At 32.7% G+C, this 17630-nt stretch overlaps 2 protein-coding genes across 5 annotated transcripts in view; one reads left to right on the top strand and one right to left on the bottom strand.

The window, feature by feature from the left end:
• LOC123710770 (ADAMTS-like protein 1) overlaps positions 1–17630 on the bottom strand; it is a 186922-nt gene that overhangs the window by 44340 nt on the left and 124952 nt on the right. For all 4 annotated transcript variants that reach the window (XM_045662946.1, XM_045662948.1, XM_045662950.1 and 1 more), the window contains exons 4-5: positions 11708–11806; positions 1437–1580 (exon numbers count right to left, since the gene is read on the bottom strand). In XM_045662946.1, coding sequence (XP_045518902.1) covers positions 1437–1580; positions 11708–11806 — 243 coding nt within the window. The remainder of the gene's footprint in view (positions 1–1436; positions 1581–11707; positions 11807–17630) is intronic.
• Positions 14262–16201, top strand: LOC123710772 (cilia- and flagella-associated protein 298). The gene is made up of 4 exons (XM_045662953.1): positions 14262–14526; positions 14786–14956; positions 15204–15447; positions 15692–16201. The coding sequence occupies exons 1-4, from the start codon at positions 14320–14322 to the stop codon at positions 15943–15945; spliced, it is 876 nt and encodes a 291-aa protein (XP_045518909.1). The 5' UTR covers positions 14262–14319; the 3' UTR covers positions 15946–16201.

Genomic DNA, 17630 nt, shown 5'->3' with positions numbered 1-17630 from the left:
TATGTGTTAAGAATAATATCACATTCTTAATGTTATAATAAGAAATTATTACGCACATATTCGCCTTTTAGATTCTTCTGCTTAAATGCTTTAGCAAAAGTTCACACAAAACCTATCCGGTAATTTTAATTTTTCTTATCTAATTAAAAGAAATAATCATATAACTACGAATTACTAACATCAATAAAACGAGCCTAGAATATACGTATTTGAATAAAACTCAAAACAGAAATAGGAAAACTTTCAACAAAAATAAGCAAACAATTTATTGACTTCAGAAGTTGGGAGGCAAATTGCAAAGTTTCTCGGCTACTAAATAAATTCTGTGAGGACAGAGGGCTATAATTGCACTGGCTATTAGTCGAGTGCAGTCAACAATCAAGTTAGTAGAAACTTTGATTGTGTGACGGGAGGCCCACGTCATATTTAATCAATAATTCGTTTATGAAATTTGTTCCAGGAATTCTCTAGTTTTGTAATAAACAATAGGGAGAGAGGCAGTATCGCTAATATCGGTCCGTCAATATAGAACCTTTTTTGATTTTTAGACAGCGACGCGAGTTTTACAAACAAACAAAAATTGTTTTTTTAAATGCACATACTACAATACTAACTAGTGCCGTAATAATGCCTTGTTGTAAAACTAAACACGTGAAATTAAAATAAATAAATGGAAATGTTAAAAATATGATATGTTCATTTTTTCGTATCGTCGTCGATAAAATATATCTAGATTTAGTGTTTAAACTAAATATTTAATTTACCATATTGTATCGTATCATAGATTTAACCGGTTCAATACTACGCAAATATTTTTTTCAAAAATGTCAAAAAATATTTGTAATATATATCTAAAAGCCTCATTAAGTCAATAATTTAAACCCCTTAACTTCGTTTATTGGTTAGACATGCTACGTATAACCCACAGAGATTTACATACTGTGGTAGGCTACAAACCCAGTGTTTACATTATTGTATAAATAAATGACGGTAGTACATCAACGTTTTTAAACTTAAAACATTGTAACAAAATAACAAATTACCAACAATTCCTACAAGCTGTTAAATACGTAATGGTCACGTAAATCATAGGTTTTTATGTGAAAACTAGTTTAGTGGTCCATTCGTTTGAGACCTTAATAAATTGAGTTCAGTTGTAACTGTAAATCAATATGGCTAATTTCTTGTGGTCACTGTTAGATTAAGTGTAATTGTTACATATAGTAAAGATTTTAATAAGATTAGCATATGAATAAAATAACTTTAATAACTAAATAAGGCAATTATTTATTTAATTAATATATCAAACTTAACAAAAGGCAGGCTAAAGCTGATATAAATAAACATATTTGGTATATAATATAAGTGTATTACGTAGATTTCTATACGCATAGAACTATAATTATAAATATAGTTTTAGTTTACACTAGACGTACCTGCATATTACATATTTTGTACCGCACAGGCTCTCCCCTACAACCAACTGGTGATGAGCAGGTTCGAAGCTGTCTCGAAACGCCTCCATCACACGTCCTTGAACATAGCGACCACTCACTCCACTGTGACCATCCAGCACGTTCCTAACAATAGAAAAATGCATTTAATATGTGTTATTGTCATAATGGGGCAAAATGCACATTCGTAGTTTCCTGTCATTTTAAACGTTAGTAGTAGAAAGAAAACAATATTATAACCGGATTTAAGCCATTTTTATTATTATAAACTTATAATTATTTACATAATTTTAAATTTAAATTTTTCCAACTATTCGCGTGCTTTACAGCGTTCGTGGTCACGGTGACTGAAGACAAAAGGTGATGAATGTCAAAAGTATCACAGCTGTAGAGAAAGTTGTGTTACCTGTATTTATTTCCCCGAAGTTGGTATCGACTAAAAGATGACTGGTTTTAGCAGAAATGACTCACGGTGTCCTCTATTTTCGCGGATTGTTTCTTTTCGGATCGTTTCTTGGGGTTTTAATTTGGATATTATTGGATCCCAGGTGTTTGATAATTTTAGGCCGTCTTCTTTATTGAAATTCGGGTGTTTTTTTTATTTCAATGGCTATCGTGTACTAATCTTGGGAAGAATCTTTTTTCTTTCGCAAGTACTTTTGGTTGGTCAAAGCGTATTTAGTGATTAGGCATATCTAGTGTATGTTCACAGACTGCTGATTTTGTGTGTCGTCTTGAGTCTGCTGGACATATTGCGTTTAGTTTGCCCTATGTATGGCCACAGTCGCAATCCAGTTTGTATATACTTGCATCTTGCAACTTATCTTCAGTCACCGTGACCACGCACGCGAAACGTCGGAAAAATTTAAAATTATGTAACTAATTATAAGTTTAAAATAATACAAATAGCTTAAATCCGGTAAAAAAATTGTTTTCATTCAATGTATAAAAGCTTTGTTAAGCAAAGACAATAGTATACATGTAGCCGGTCGAAAATTTAAATTAAAGTACGGCAAACACATTGCAAACACACAACAACATCTTCGTTTAATTAAGCATGGTTTTTCACCCTGAATTATATGTCGAACAAATTCTACTTTTTACGCTATCTGCTTTAAACACTAAGATACGAAGGCCATAAAGATAATCTACAATATATCTAATATAACTTATTAACAGACTTTAGTGCTTAATAACTTAAGAATGTGAGATTAAGTTAATTATCCTAAATCAACGTTTACCAAGTAAATTCTTTGATAAACAATAGTATATTTGGGCCAGAGCCAAATGTAATGCTAGATTAGCCCAGATTTGAAACTGTGGACAAGATTGTCTAGGTGAAATACCAAGTTAAGAATTTATGTTTCTAGGACTACGGTAATCGATAATATAATAATTATTTTACCCAAATTTTTAATATTAAGAATTTAGTCAATTAGTACAGATTCATATAAGTTGACCAAACCCAGTCCAGCCATAAGTTATTTTTATTAATGAGGTAATATTATTAAAATGTATACCTACATATTTATTAAAATCTCAGCAAAAAAATAAAATAAAAATCTATTAGAAATGGCCACCCATTGGTTTCAAGCCAGGCTTGGGCAGTTCGTGCCTTGTGACCAAGTGGTGGTCTCCTGTCGGAAAGTCCACGGTATATTTTTAAAAAGTGTATTACTGAGAGGTTTCCCAACATGATCAAATACTGTATCTTGATACATTTTGGCTAATGCTTTCAATTCCTTTTACACAAAAATGTAGTTTTGTGACTCCTTGGTAAGACACGCTCCACCAAATCATCACTGACCCAGGATGATGACCACGTTGTACCTTTCCGACGTTGTAGCTTCTTTAAAACTGTGAGCGTACACTTTATAATTTTGCTTATTGTACTGTTCTTCAATCGTGAAAATACATGAACATACGGCTATCACTATCACTGCAATCCTATATTCTTCAACACCCAATTCCATACAATTGATAATTAATTGATTTAATTTTGATAATGAACACGAAAAAAATGTGAAAGTAATATACGTGTTCCAAATTCGAAATAATTAAAAAGGTGAAAAAAAAAAAGTTTTTATGTACAGTATTTATGGCCAGACTAGTTAGATCCTATCGGAAGCTATAATTAAACTGACCTATGCGTTAACTTGTGTTTGTAAAGTTAGAAGATCACATGCTAGATACTTGGATACACTTACTTAAAATGTAATTAGAGTTATGGTACCACTCACAATACTATATTTTGTAGAAAGAGCTTTGGGCATTTAAGCCCAGAAAATGTTCTTTTTAAGCGTAAAATGCTCTACCAACCAATATTCATCTCAATAAAACAATACATACAAATTAAATAGTTTTATGAACAAATAATAAGGCTTAATTATAAAAACAATGTTAAAAAAATAAAAAACATTTTTTTTTAATTTTACTAAATTAAAAATAGTATGTTGTAACAGTTTAGATTAGATCTACATATCTAGGAAAAACAATAAAAGCCTAGACCAGAACTCTTCACTTTCTTTCAGCAGATAATATAATGACAAATTTTCACTGATATTCAAAATTTAAAAATAAAATAATGTTTGGGTCTGCCTGAGAACTCCATCAACCTAATACAACCATTACTAATTTCTAGGATACCAGATAGAGAATTATTTGTTTCGTAGAAAATGTTACCTAAACGATAGAATACGTAACTTAGATATTTATATTTTGAACAATATAAGATTTTCATCACGTGACCGTTTTGCATAATACTGACCAGAATAACAATTATTCTTACAAAGCTCCGGGCATGGAGATTTAACCTTTATGTTTATACAATAAAGCATATATTAGCTTACAGGTTTACTAACAATTTAGTAAAGATTTCTAATATATTGGGTGAAATATGGAAAACGGCTTGGGAATAACGTTTATTTATCATCGTTTAAGACACTTGTTCGGGGACGATTGATTATTATATTGTATATTATATATATTAAGTTTTTAAGAGCAGTGTTGGTCTATTGGCTTCAGTAATTTTCATTCCTTATTGAGGTTGTAAGTAGGAACTCTAGCTCCATTGATATTACTGAGTAAAGTGGCATGCCTTAGTCCAAAAAAGTCGACGGCGTTTGTCAGGCAAAAAAAGGCTGATCTTGGCTTGCCTATTCAATAAAGATCATGAAACAGGTAACGATATAAGCATGACAGGGCTTTGGTGCCACTGGCGGTGTAATTGTAAGGTGTAAGTCAAAACCATTCTGGAACATCAAAAAAAAAATTCATCAAATTGTGTTCATCCGTTTAGGAGGAGTTTCTATATACTGTAAAAACAATCTATCAAGTCATCTAAATGCGCAACTGTTTTAGAACGGTTCGACCACCAAATTGCTTCTTTATAAAGTAGGTCTCTAATATAGGTTTTAATAAGTCAATATAGCTGGAGGTACGATAGAAGTTACTAAGACAAGGGTTCTGTTCGAAATTTTGATAATTCAAAACAAAAAATCCTATTTGTCTAGGATATACATATAAACAAAGAAAACAGGATAATGTATAAGCCAATTTTCTCACAAATATCATGGAATCCGTGAAACACGAACATGATACAATTTACATAAACACAAGGAGAATGGAGAAATCGAGAAAAATTAGCTTTCTTGCTACTAGTGATGTAGTTCGATTGACGTTACTTCGATATTTCTTTGAAAGAAAAACACACTTCTAATGAATTTGTATTGATTAAATTACAATGATAGTCAAGTGGTCTGGCCTAACATAAATGGACAGACTACAGTCAACATGATTACTGACACAAGCTTCTACCAATAAACATAGATAAATTAACTTTATGGTACATTAATATTAACAAAATATTACTCTCATATATTATGTCGTAAAAACAAATGATATACTTGTAGTTAACATAGAAAGTTGGTATTTTCGTATAATAAATTTACTGTAAACTTATTACAAAATTGTGAACAAGAAGTGAAATATATATTAGGTTAAATGACAATATTTGTTCTATTCAAGACAATGAGGTAATATTCGTCTTTTAGGAAAATAATCTATGGTATCGCTAATTAGTCAATATAGTATATAGTTATAAAAAACCTATTTAATTAAAATTAGAAAATATTCATGTAACACATTAATATCGACAAAATGGACAACACTACATGTAGATAGCAATTGACTTCTGTCTGACTTTATCCAATTACAAATCTTTTGTTTTTCATTTATTATTTTAAACATCCTGTTCGTCATAATGATGAGAACAATTCTTGACGAAAATAGAAAAGATGAGATGATGTAATTGAAAATAGCTAATGATTTAACGCATTTTTATGGAGATATCACACGACTAATATTAGTTACAACCCTAATAAGTAATCTATGCTCACTAGTGACAGTTTTAAACTTAGTGACGTATGTCAACACGTTAATGTATGTTTTTGACAACTTGAACACGTCCTTATTAGACACAATAGGGGGCTTAGACAAGATGTCTTAACAGTAGTGTGTGTAGAAAGTCGACAACTAAAATTGTATGAACATGACAGTTCGTGTCAAAAAAATTCATAAATATAGGTTTATTTAGTTATTAATACTCGAGTTGTTTTCTATACTTGTAATAAGTTATTGGAATAATATTCCACGTTAACCATTCGATTTTTCGGATTACGGTACTGAATCTATGGAATTCGATTCTATAGAAGACACAATTGATATCGTTTGTCAAGTTCTGCTGTAGTGCTTGATAATGCAATAACTCGAAGCGGAACTAATCTACAAAATTATTTAAACTAATTGAAATAAAATACGCATAAAAATAAATAAATTGATGACTGGTTAATAAAGGGAAAAAGTTGGCAGTGAAATATTAAAAAAGGGTTTTGCCTTTAAGAAAAATAAAATGTTACAATGAAAGTGATAAAATGGCAATTAAATTCCCTCAATACCGTATTTTGTTGCTGGCAACACAACTGAATTGTATATTTGTGAAGTACATAATTGGGGACAAAATAGAGCTGTTTCTTTCGCCCCTTAACCTAAAATTCAGTTTTATTATAGTACTGGAAAATTGTAATTATGAAAATAATATTAGTATAAGTGATGTTTATGTGTTAGTTACCTAATTTGACATTTTAATTTACATTTATTTTAAAGACGGATAAGTGAGAATACGTACGGTACGTTTCATATAATTTGGATATTTCATTTCATATAAAATTAAAATTGAATAACACACACATATAAAGATGACGGGCATTTTGTTATTTATGTTTTAAGTATCACCATTCAACATTCAAGTAATTTCAGTTCGTATTTGATAATTCTTAAAATATATTATTGTATTTGTCAACAATACCTACATCTTTATTTAGAAAAATACTCCGAATTTCTTAACGTAAAATATAAATAATTATTGAAAACGGTTGTCTACTTATTGCTTTCCCATTTTTATCCTTCAGCTCTTTGTGCTTCGGCACTTAAAGATTTTCACTTTTTTTTTGTAATTTTATCTTGGTAATCCTAATTACTTTATCAGCGTTAAGGCGTTATAATAAGATTTCTTTGAAAACTCTGTTATCTTGTGTGTAATGAATAAAACACACGCGAACGATAATTTCACAGCTAAAAATCTCGTGCAGAATTTTACATTTACAAATGCTAGCTAGTTTCAACAAAAGCGAGTAACAATAAGCATTGTAATAAATATTATTTTGCTATTTTTCCTTAACGACGACATATTTAAACATATTTTATCGTGATTTTACCTACCGGTTCTATTCTTGACAAACGTAACGAGCTTTTGGCTAAAATCTTTTGCGACGTTCCGTTTCTTTATAAAACTATTTTTTTATAATCTGCTTCATGCTTCCGTAAATGTTAAATGTTGACTTTGTAGCTTTTTTGTACATTCATAAACAACTTCCTTAAATACAAATTGTAAATAGGAAACTTAGCATTAAGATAGTGCCCATCCTTTTCTGTGGACCTTATTTACCCGGTCCGGGTTCGATATTCATAAGATATTTAAACTTTAAACCAATATGGTTTGAGTTTTTTTTCACTTACGAAAAATACTTTTAAAATTTAGGATCGTATTATTTTGCATAAATACAATCAAAGCAAATTAAAACTTCTGCTATACAAAACCAATATAAAAATCGCGAAAGTCAGTACAAATATCGACGAAAATATTTGCTTATGGCTGTGGTGGTGCATTTCATACCTTGTCGTTAGCATGTAATTCAGAATTGCATGTTTCATGCACGTACGTTTTCAGCATCAAAATAAGCGTTTGACTGGAAACATTAAAATCGGAAACTACTGGTTTATACACAGTCATATTTATGCTTAAATAATATATTTTATAAGACATCTAGCAATGCAGTGCTAATAATATTCATAAAATCTAAATCATTATACTCATTTCGGAGTGATGTATTCAGTCACTAATATATTTCAATTTATGTATAAGATAGTTTGATGAATAACAATAATAAAAAGACTTATAAATAATTAGCCTGTACCGGCTTTGTACCGTGGACACATTATTTAATAAAGTTTACCTACAAGTTGATTTAACAAAAAGATAAATATATAATTAACAAACAATTGATGGCTTACAATTGACGATGCCTTAAGCAAATGGGCAGACACAAGTTATTTTTAGACTACGTTTTTTCGTAGTCGGAGTTAACCGCCACCACTCCGACATCTGAAGGTGTTTTGACGGCCTTTAAGCTAGTGGACTTCTCTTGAAGATGGACGTAACGGTTCGGAAATACCAGGCATGGTGGCTGGTTCCATAAAGTTGTGGTGCGCGGCAAGAAGTCTCAAAAACCCCTCTGTCGTGGAACGCTAGACGTAAAACAACGGATAGAATATGATTCTAAACAAGACGTATGTTGGTTCTTTAAAAAAATATTTGATAAACTGTAGACCAATTCTTTTATTCGTACTCAAGGACTGTACATACCATCTCGAATTCTAAGCATTTAATTTGCCAAAATAATAATTTTATTACAAAGTAGTTAATGTTGAAATCAATATCAACTATGTTAGCTTTCGCAGTGCAAGTACCGCGTTAGTTATGTTGAAATCAATGGCCACAGCCTTTCGAAAAGAGACCTACACCTTTTATTTTACTTCCACGGAAACAAATTCACCGAACCAGCTATCGAAATTACATTTCGCAATTGTTTATGACCAAACCAATATTCATTACTCAAAAGGAAAGCGAAAAAAATTGCCACGAAAATTTTCTCGCTAAGTGAAATCGGCACAAAACGCTCAAACGATTTTCAGTTCGTTTCACGAAAAACTTATTTCATATTACTTTGTCCCACATATGCTTTAAGAAAATTCTTGTTTCCCGGACTAAAATGTATTTGTATTGTTTCATAGTTGAATGCTATTTTTGTAAAAGCGTTCTTAAATAAACTATGCCAGCTTTCGCAGTGCAAGTACCTCGTTAGTTATTTTTCTAGCCAGTCTTATAAAAACACGTTTTTCTTTTAGCAACGCATTTTATATTCAATACAATACTAGTTTATGTACGTGAGTAAAACTGAAAATGTTTAGAACGGGCCAGTTAGAAACATAGCTAATGAAAAAAAATTGGTAACCTAATGTAGTATATTGCATTCATTTGTCATTTGTTTTTGTGCTAAAACGCTACAAAGCTATGATAGGCTGCGATTAGCATCTCTTAATGAAGCCCCATCTCGTGCTACTATTTACAATTGGTTTAACGAGTTTAAGAGTGGACGTAGCAATCTCAATGATGATCCGCGTGAGGGACGTACTTTAAAAGCGACTACTGAAGATGACATCAGTGCTGTGCGACGCATGATAGAGGAAGATAAGAGATTGACCTATGAGCAGATACGGGCAAGCCAAGCCCGGTCAAGTTAAAAAAATATTAGACGAACATCTAGGCGTCAGGAAGCTTTGTATCAGATGGATTCCCCATACTTTAACCGACGACCAGAAACACCTGCGCATGGACTGGTGAGTATTTGACTATGGCAGGTGTCAAGATAATGAGTGATCCATGATACAGTCCTGACCTGGTGCCCTGCAACTTTCATTTATTCCCAAGAACTAAAGATAGAATTTAAGGTATTCGCTTTACGATGCGGAATGGAGATTAGTTCGAAAAACAATAAAAGTATTGGCCATTTTCTACATTAAGCCGTTTTTCATTTTCAGTGTTACCTAGGTATAACAAAAATACCTATCTCTTACAATGATCAATAGGCTTTACACCAGTCTAGGTAACGCGAGTGACTTCCAATCGTAAGACCATACGTTTATGTCCGGGCACTTATACATTTTAATAAAAGTGTTCTTAGTGTTTACAATTTAGAGTCGCTAGATGAAAAAGATTGCTGAAAAGTATTCGAAACATCGTAATGAAGTAATGTTAATAATTTCGCGTTTATATTTGTTAATGCAGTTTTTCTTAATGTGTAGAAGAATAGAAGTCCTATGTATTTTTTATTTCTGTTAAATTTAATTTCAATGTAAATGTTATTATGGATAGAAGATATACCAGATCTTAGAACCAAAAATCGTGAAAGTAAAACAGATGTACGAATATACTATCCTGAATATTTTAGTCTCAATTTTTTCATATTTATTTGGTATAAGTCCTTAATTATCGTGTAAGAAAATTGGTATAAAGATATACAACGTATTATCGTGAAGCGCAAAGGCGAGGGTAAAAATAGGCCGCGCGCCGCTTAGTTTGAATTTACAATCACTCCGTAAGAAGGGTTGTCTATGGTACAAAGTATAAGCGCAACAGAGACAATGTACTTTGATCAAGTCACATATATTAATACACAAAGTATCTAAATTATATACATACATTGTAAATTACAAATGTATGACGAACAAAGTTGATAATATAATGTTATTTATCTACCAAAAATCTCTGTACAATGAAAAAAAATTACCTAGCTCATTGTACACAGTTCAGTTATAATAAACTTTCCCCCGATTTTTAAGTACGAGAATTTTATTTTTCTTACTATAAACATTAATGGATCAACTGTTATCTAAATGTTATTACTTATTTTATTAAGAATTGTATGACCCTTAATTGGTTCTGCAATACCTAGACGTGCAGCTGGTAGTGCACGAAGTGTAGGTGAGTGGCAAAAAGTGTCGTTAAGTTCAAAGATAGCTTTATCTTTCATTTGGGACCACAGCCATGCAAGCTCAAGTAACAGTGACATATGCAAATTTCGACACCCGCCCGCTACCGAGTTTAATTTATCAACCTCCCACTGTTTTTATTTGTTTAGCTCCAAATAGCACTTAATCAACTTGGTTAAGTTCAACAGAGTGTAAGAAGTGATCAAAATGCGAACACAAGGGCCTCTTTACATATTTGGACTTTGTTAAGTATTTAATTCTAAACGTTACTTTCTTATTTGTCGATAATTCTGATAGAAAACATATTCTATATTGTTACCGCAGTAAGAGATGCCATTGCTGGAATAGAGAAAGTACACAGAAGGTTTTTAAAATGTAATCTAAATTACTAGGTTTCACACCTTCAAAGTGTTGAGATTCTTGCTTATCCAAGGCTAGCTGCAATAGGCCACATCGTATTTGACGATGAATTAATTATATACGGTGTATTTTCTACTGAATATTTTCTTGTAAACAGAAACATAACCTGGGGCTAAAAAAAATGACGGAAAGTTTATCGCCATTCTCGCTCGCTACCTTGATTTGAGAGCTGGCAGTAAATGTAAGTTAAGGAGCATTATTTTTTATTGACCTGGTTATGGACCTTGGTTACCTATATAAATAAATTATATTTGGATTTTGTAAATTATTTCACATCTAATTTATTGGTAGGTCACATATCTAACTTTACACACCAACATCTTTCACACATTTTTATTTATATCTTCCTGTATGATTCACAAACCCGTATACAATTTTTTTTTGTACAGCATATCTGCTTTAAATTATTAAGAACTATTTAAAAATAAAAACATCTTACATTCGTCTTTCAGTCTTACCAGACTTATCGTCGTATATACTTCATGAAAAAATATAAAAAAAAATAATAGGAGCTATTAGCATTTTATTATATTCGCATTTCTTAACGAATCGCTTTAAGCATTCGGCCACGCCACTCACAGTTTTAAGTCCATATTCAAAACTCAGAGCAAAATCTAAATAGAAGAAAATGGCCTTGGTTATTTGAATTGTATTTTTTTGCCTACCTTGCCATGGTGTGTGGTGTTGTCATGGTGTGTATCTGCCAGTTCTGGATCTTCAGTAGAAATGTCATGGCCATGTCTATGAGCGCAGTGTCCCGGTATCTGTAACAATCGATATCATTATTATTTGCAATAACCTAACGAGGATTTATATTGTATGCTAAGGAACGCAATTTTCAACCCAATCATCCCTCGACCGTTTCTGATTCTTTCTTTCCTTGTCTGATCAATGTTTGGATTTAAGCCATGCTGGGACTAGGATTCAAAAATTCAATAGTGATACTAAACTCGAATTGGATGCAATTACGATGTGGTTCTATATCTGTACAGCTTATGAGGTGGGTAATAAACCTCAACTTTGAAGTCTTAGGAGTTTGAAAACGCTCTTAGGAGTTACAGATGATGTCTATCATACGAAGAAAATCTCACTAAAGTTGAAGGAGGGGTTCGCACCTTGTGCTGACGCAACCCTTGCTTCTCTTTAAAACATGCCCAAATACTAGCTAACACTGTAGCTAGTGTAACGTAGTCTAAAATCTAATGAATATTTACTGTTTGGAAATTATTTTATTATTTCATTATTAAAACATTAAGTGTTATAGCGAAATTTCTGGTTTAATTATACTGATATAGTTAATATTTGTGTTGAATTTTTCTGTGTATCGAAATAAAATATTGTATATCAATTTTGTGAAGACAATTCCTAAGAGTTAACCGAGGAAGATGCATTTCTTCGTGTATTATATTGTTTCTGTGCCCACCAATTTGAAACATTATAGTAATGCAATATATCTATAAGATTGAAAAGTTATTTCAAACACAAGTGTATATTTTCTGAGCAATTTATCAGCATCTTATCAGAGAGCCGCGGACAGAGCATTATCCGAGCCAGTGAGCTTCGCGGTACATTAGTGCGGGTACATTAGACCCGGCTACCTAAATGTCCGGCTGTCGATAACATACTATAATTGGATTAATTTCGTTTGAGATTTTTATTCCTTTTTGCCATGTGAAAATTTACGGCGCTATTCCTTCATTGGTCACTTGGCTTCTTTTATTGATTAAAAGAATGATTTTAGGAGGATGAGGGCTGGTCTTATATTTTCCACTCTCTTGCTTTACCAATCTGTTAATAATTTTGATATAAACCGAAAATTTCAACAGAATTAAATTTTATGAATTACTAGCAGACCCGATAGACGTTGTCTTAACAATGAATATTAATTGGGAATTGGTATAATAACAAAGTAATATTTTAGAAACAAAGTGTTTATTATTATAATGCTTTATGATAAACAACATTCTATGTTTGTTTTTCTGGCGCGTATGTAAATAGTTTTGTTGTTATTCTGACACGGGAAAAGGCGACATATAACTGGCCATGTGAAAAACATGGATTTTAAAGATTTTCCGCGCAATTTTCTAATTTTTTTCTTTTATAAGAACCATCTCCTTACAATAACAAACACAACTAACGGATTATCGATATATGGGCGTGGAGCAAGTAGAATTAATCATTATCTTTCTATTTTCATATTGACTATAAGTATACACATAACTTTTATTCTAATTAGAATTACCTAAGCACAAAGCTCGAAAAATATCTCCGGACGCTTTTTAGCATGGAAATGTTTTTAAATAACTTTTATTTCTAATGAATTATGATTACTGATCACCATTGTCTATATTATATTCAGTCTGGATAGTATATCCGAAATTCTAGTATGCACACCGTACATTTTTACCTATTGGTTGGAGTAATATCACGGCGCGGCGGCGGCCTGGATCCAGGATGAGAATATAAAACAAAATACTGATAGCGAGTTTTATTTATATCAAATGGTAGAATGAATCAGCCCGCATCGTATTTCCGGTCTGTTTATGTTCGTTTAGGCAAGAGACGCTGTTGACCAATCACAAACAGACGAAACGCGGTTGCGTTGCGTCTTTCGTTTTGCATTCTCTATTCCTTTTTACTTTTTTAGACTATCGTGGGATTGGGAGGGTTGGGCTAGTTGTAAAGTGTCAACTCGGACATTGCACGTTCGAATGATGACTGCACCAGTGGTCGTTTCTTTCCGTGTGCGCAATTAACACTCGGTTGTATGTGAAGGAAAATTATTCATGAGGAAACCGGTATGTATTAGACCTAAAGAAACGTGTGTGAGCCGCAGAAGGCTGATTACCTACTTGCCCATTAAAACGTGGTCGTGAAACCGACATAGAAATCTGAGCCGCAGGTTGTGACTCGTTCTTTCTACTCTCTAAAGAAACTGCACTTGACAACTGTGCTTTCGTACAGAATAATAAATAACCTGACTTTAAAATGAACAGCTGGTATAGTAATGCTATAATTGAATGTTATCGAGAAAAAACATTATAGGACTTAGCGATATTGATCCTACTACCCTGTTAACTATTACTAATCGGAACTTAAAGGGAGCTATATTCTACACAAACTCTTTCGCAAATAACTGGCCATATAGATGTGCTAAAAAGATAATTCTATTCACGGTATTCACGATGCCCTGTTGCTATAGCAACCTATGATAGCAACGTTTGTTTTATCATTATTATCGTCTAGGAACATCGTAAAAGCTGCACTTTGTAGAAAAATGGTGGTGTTCCTTGTAAAAAGAGGTGACGAAAACCAATTTCTATATGAAACAAATGTTGAAAAATCAGTAGATGACGTAGTAAGGGATATCGTCTCGGTATTCAACGGACGATTGAAGATTACAAGAATTTGTTACGAGTTAGAGGAACTATGGAAGCATGGAACGTTTTTACCAACAGAAATGCAGGGGCTCACTGAAGAACAGGTTAGTTGCAATAAATTCTATAATATACCTTTTCATAGGGTAAACGTTTTTATAAAATTCTCTTATATGTAAAAAATAATTTTATTTTTATTTGGGCTCGAGGTAAAATTTTGGTTGATATTACTTGAGTCTGTAAAAAATAATAACTTAAAAACAGCGAAAAAAGAGAAAATTCAACAGCACAAGTTTCTTGGACGCTTCTTTATTCTGAAAGTGTGTAGTAATATACACATGACTTATTACATTCATACTATTATAGATACTAGAATTAAAGCTAGAAGATCCATGGGCAAAACGGTGTGCCCCACAAGGGTACGTGGTGGCAAAAGACGAAATGGGACGTCGCTGTGGCCTTGCCCCACCACCAAATCTTCAGGAAGTGCTTAAAAAAGCCGCTGAGTTTGCTAAAGAAACGATAAGTAAGAAACATGTAAGTAGGTTTTTAAGCAGCTATTTTAACAAGATTATAGTGTTTAAAAGAACTTTTATTTTAACATAGCAGTTTTTTAATGCTTGACCTTACAAATGAAATCTAAATAAATTCTCCTTATTCGTTGTATCAAGTTTTATATTAAAACATTTTATTAGAAATCCTAAATGTAATAAATTTTAAACATCTTTAGGAAACTCAAAATTCTTTGCAATATTCCTTTTGTAAGAGACTAAATAATTTTTAGGTCGACATTCGAAAGTGTATGACTCAAAAAGATGTAGCAAGGGCCTTGGAAGAACTCCTTGGTGCAACCAAAATTGTCTTTCCGGCTGGTCTTCCTCCCCACGACCCTGTTAGAATGGAGCTCGATAATGTCGAGGATCTGTCTGGAACCCAGGCAGCTAACGAGGTGATCGACCCGTCTAGGGCCTGCCTTTGGGCTTGCGGGAAAAAATTTATCAACGGAAATAAGCTCAGTGATCATTTGGGTATGAATTGCTTTTTTTAATTTACGATGTCGTACTCCAAGATAATCTTGAAGTCGTAGTCGTTTAGTTATATATTTGCTAAGACGGCTTTTAACAAAATACAAAAGAAGCTTCTTGGTGATAATAATTTCTTCTTTTAACATTTGATCTGTAAGGATGTTATTGTATTATTTTTTGTCTTTATAGAAAGTGTTTAACATTCTTAATTTAAACATAAAAAGATACATCTATATTTATATTACAGGTAAAAACGACAAATCCAAAGTGACAGTAAAGTTGTGTAGTGCAACGGAAGGAGCACCAGGAAGGGAGCCAATACTGACCGAAGAAGAAAGAAAACAGTTAATGCTACAAGCATACAGGAAACAAGAGGAATGGAAGAAACTAGAGCAAGACGATGATGATAACTACTTGAACTCCAAGTGGTCTGATGGACAGAATCTAAAGAGGCAGTTTCATGGTTTGAATAACATATCTTGGAGACCAGGAGGAAAATAATTCGAAAGAAAGCTTATATCTGCAACTAAAAATAGTCTGTTCTAAATTGAAATACAATTAACATTATTTAGATTTATTGTTAAGACATTTCAAACTATAAAATTGGTTATTTTCGATCGCGACTAAAGATTGAATATTCAGTTTTCCTAATAAGAGTTATTAGAGGTATCTACTCGATTTTACGTACACCTTGGCTATAGTTAAAGGACATGTATACTATGAAAAATATATTTAAGTTTTTAGTATATATCGCTTGTGTGACATGAACATTAAAATGTTAAAACAAATATTTGTTTTATTTAAAAAAAAATGTTTATGGAATATAAGATACAGGTATCACTTATTCCACGTCATTAAGTTTGAATCAGTAGATGTCCCTACTCAATGGCAAAGAAGACAGAGAGGATGTAGGCGGAGAGTAAAAGCCGGCGTAAAAAACTCTCGGTACTCTTTTAAAATAGCAAATTATCAAACAACACTTATTTTAAAATAAATGTCGCAAATTAATTAGAAGTAGTCTAGCACTAGTCTCGGGCCCTTTTATCATCTAGATAATTAGGCAGATTTTAAAGCCAAGTTAAGGCTAACTGTTTTCGAATCCCTGACTTCTTATTGCCCTTGCAAATCTCAAATTGTTTTTTAAATATTTAATTAATGTAATTACCCAATTTAAATAATACATATTTGGAAATCGTTATAAAAATATATAGTTTATATATTTTTATGAAATTTGATGAGTTTTTATAAATGGTAACAAGGATATTAAATGCTTAAAAAGATTTGATGAAGTATATTAAGCACTGTATTGTAAAAGATTTATGTTTGCAGTCACAGTGTACACATTGAAATTACCAATTAACCCGATTTCAACGTTAATAATATGTTCATATTATATGGAAAATTTAATTTTATCGTTATCGTACGTGATAAATATTTTTCAAAAATTGGAAGCATTCAAAGAACCTTTTAACGACTAAACTTATAGATTTTGTAAAGTATTCCCAATTTACATCCTTTGGAATGGCAGTTCTTCCTGGGCTGCCGATAAAACCCGATCATGCAGCTGATCAGGCGACGCAAATGGAATTGGATAGGCCATACACTCCGACAGGAATCCCAATCTTATTCCCAAGCAGGTGCTTGATTGGAATCCACAAGGAAAGCGGAAACGTGGCCGTCCCGAGCAAACCTGGCGCCGAACAGTTGCAGACGAGGCAAAGAGAGCCGGAAAGACTTGGAGCGAGCTGAAACAGGAGGCTCAAGACCAGACGCAACAGAGACTCACTGTGGACGCCCTTTGCCCCATCCAGTGTTTATAGGATATAGTCAAGTAAGAATGGCAGTTCTCGAAGTACATGCTTAACACTATCGTTTAGAAGCAATTACCACATATACAGATTCGCAAACCACACCTAATTCACGAAAGCCTAATTCACCTGTCCACCTACAGAAAAATCCAAGCCGTTTCCGGATTCTTTCACAGATGTAACATGACGCTTTCATAATTACATCGCTCATTAGCGATGACGGGCGAAATCCATTCATCCGGGTCGCACATACCCGGGTACACTTACTCGGCCCGTTAACCGGTTGTAGTTGATTACAGGTATTACCGGATTATCCGGTGATGGATGCACTGAGGGTTTATGAGATAATTGTTCTGGTTGGGGTTATAAAAGTGTGTA

This window comes from Pieris brassicae, chromosome 6 (genome assembly GCF_905147105.1).
Source record: "Pieris brassicae chromosome 6, ilPieBrab1.1, whole genome shotgun sequence".
Taxonomy (NCBI): domain Eukaryota; kingdom Metazoa; phylum Arthropoda; class Insecta; order Lepidoptera; family Pieridae; genus Pieris; species Pieris brassicae.
This window is presented reverse-complemented; position numbering and strand designations above follow the sequence as displayed.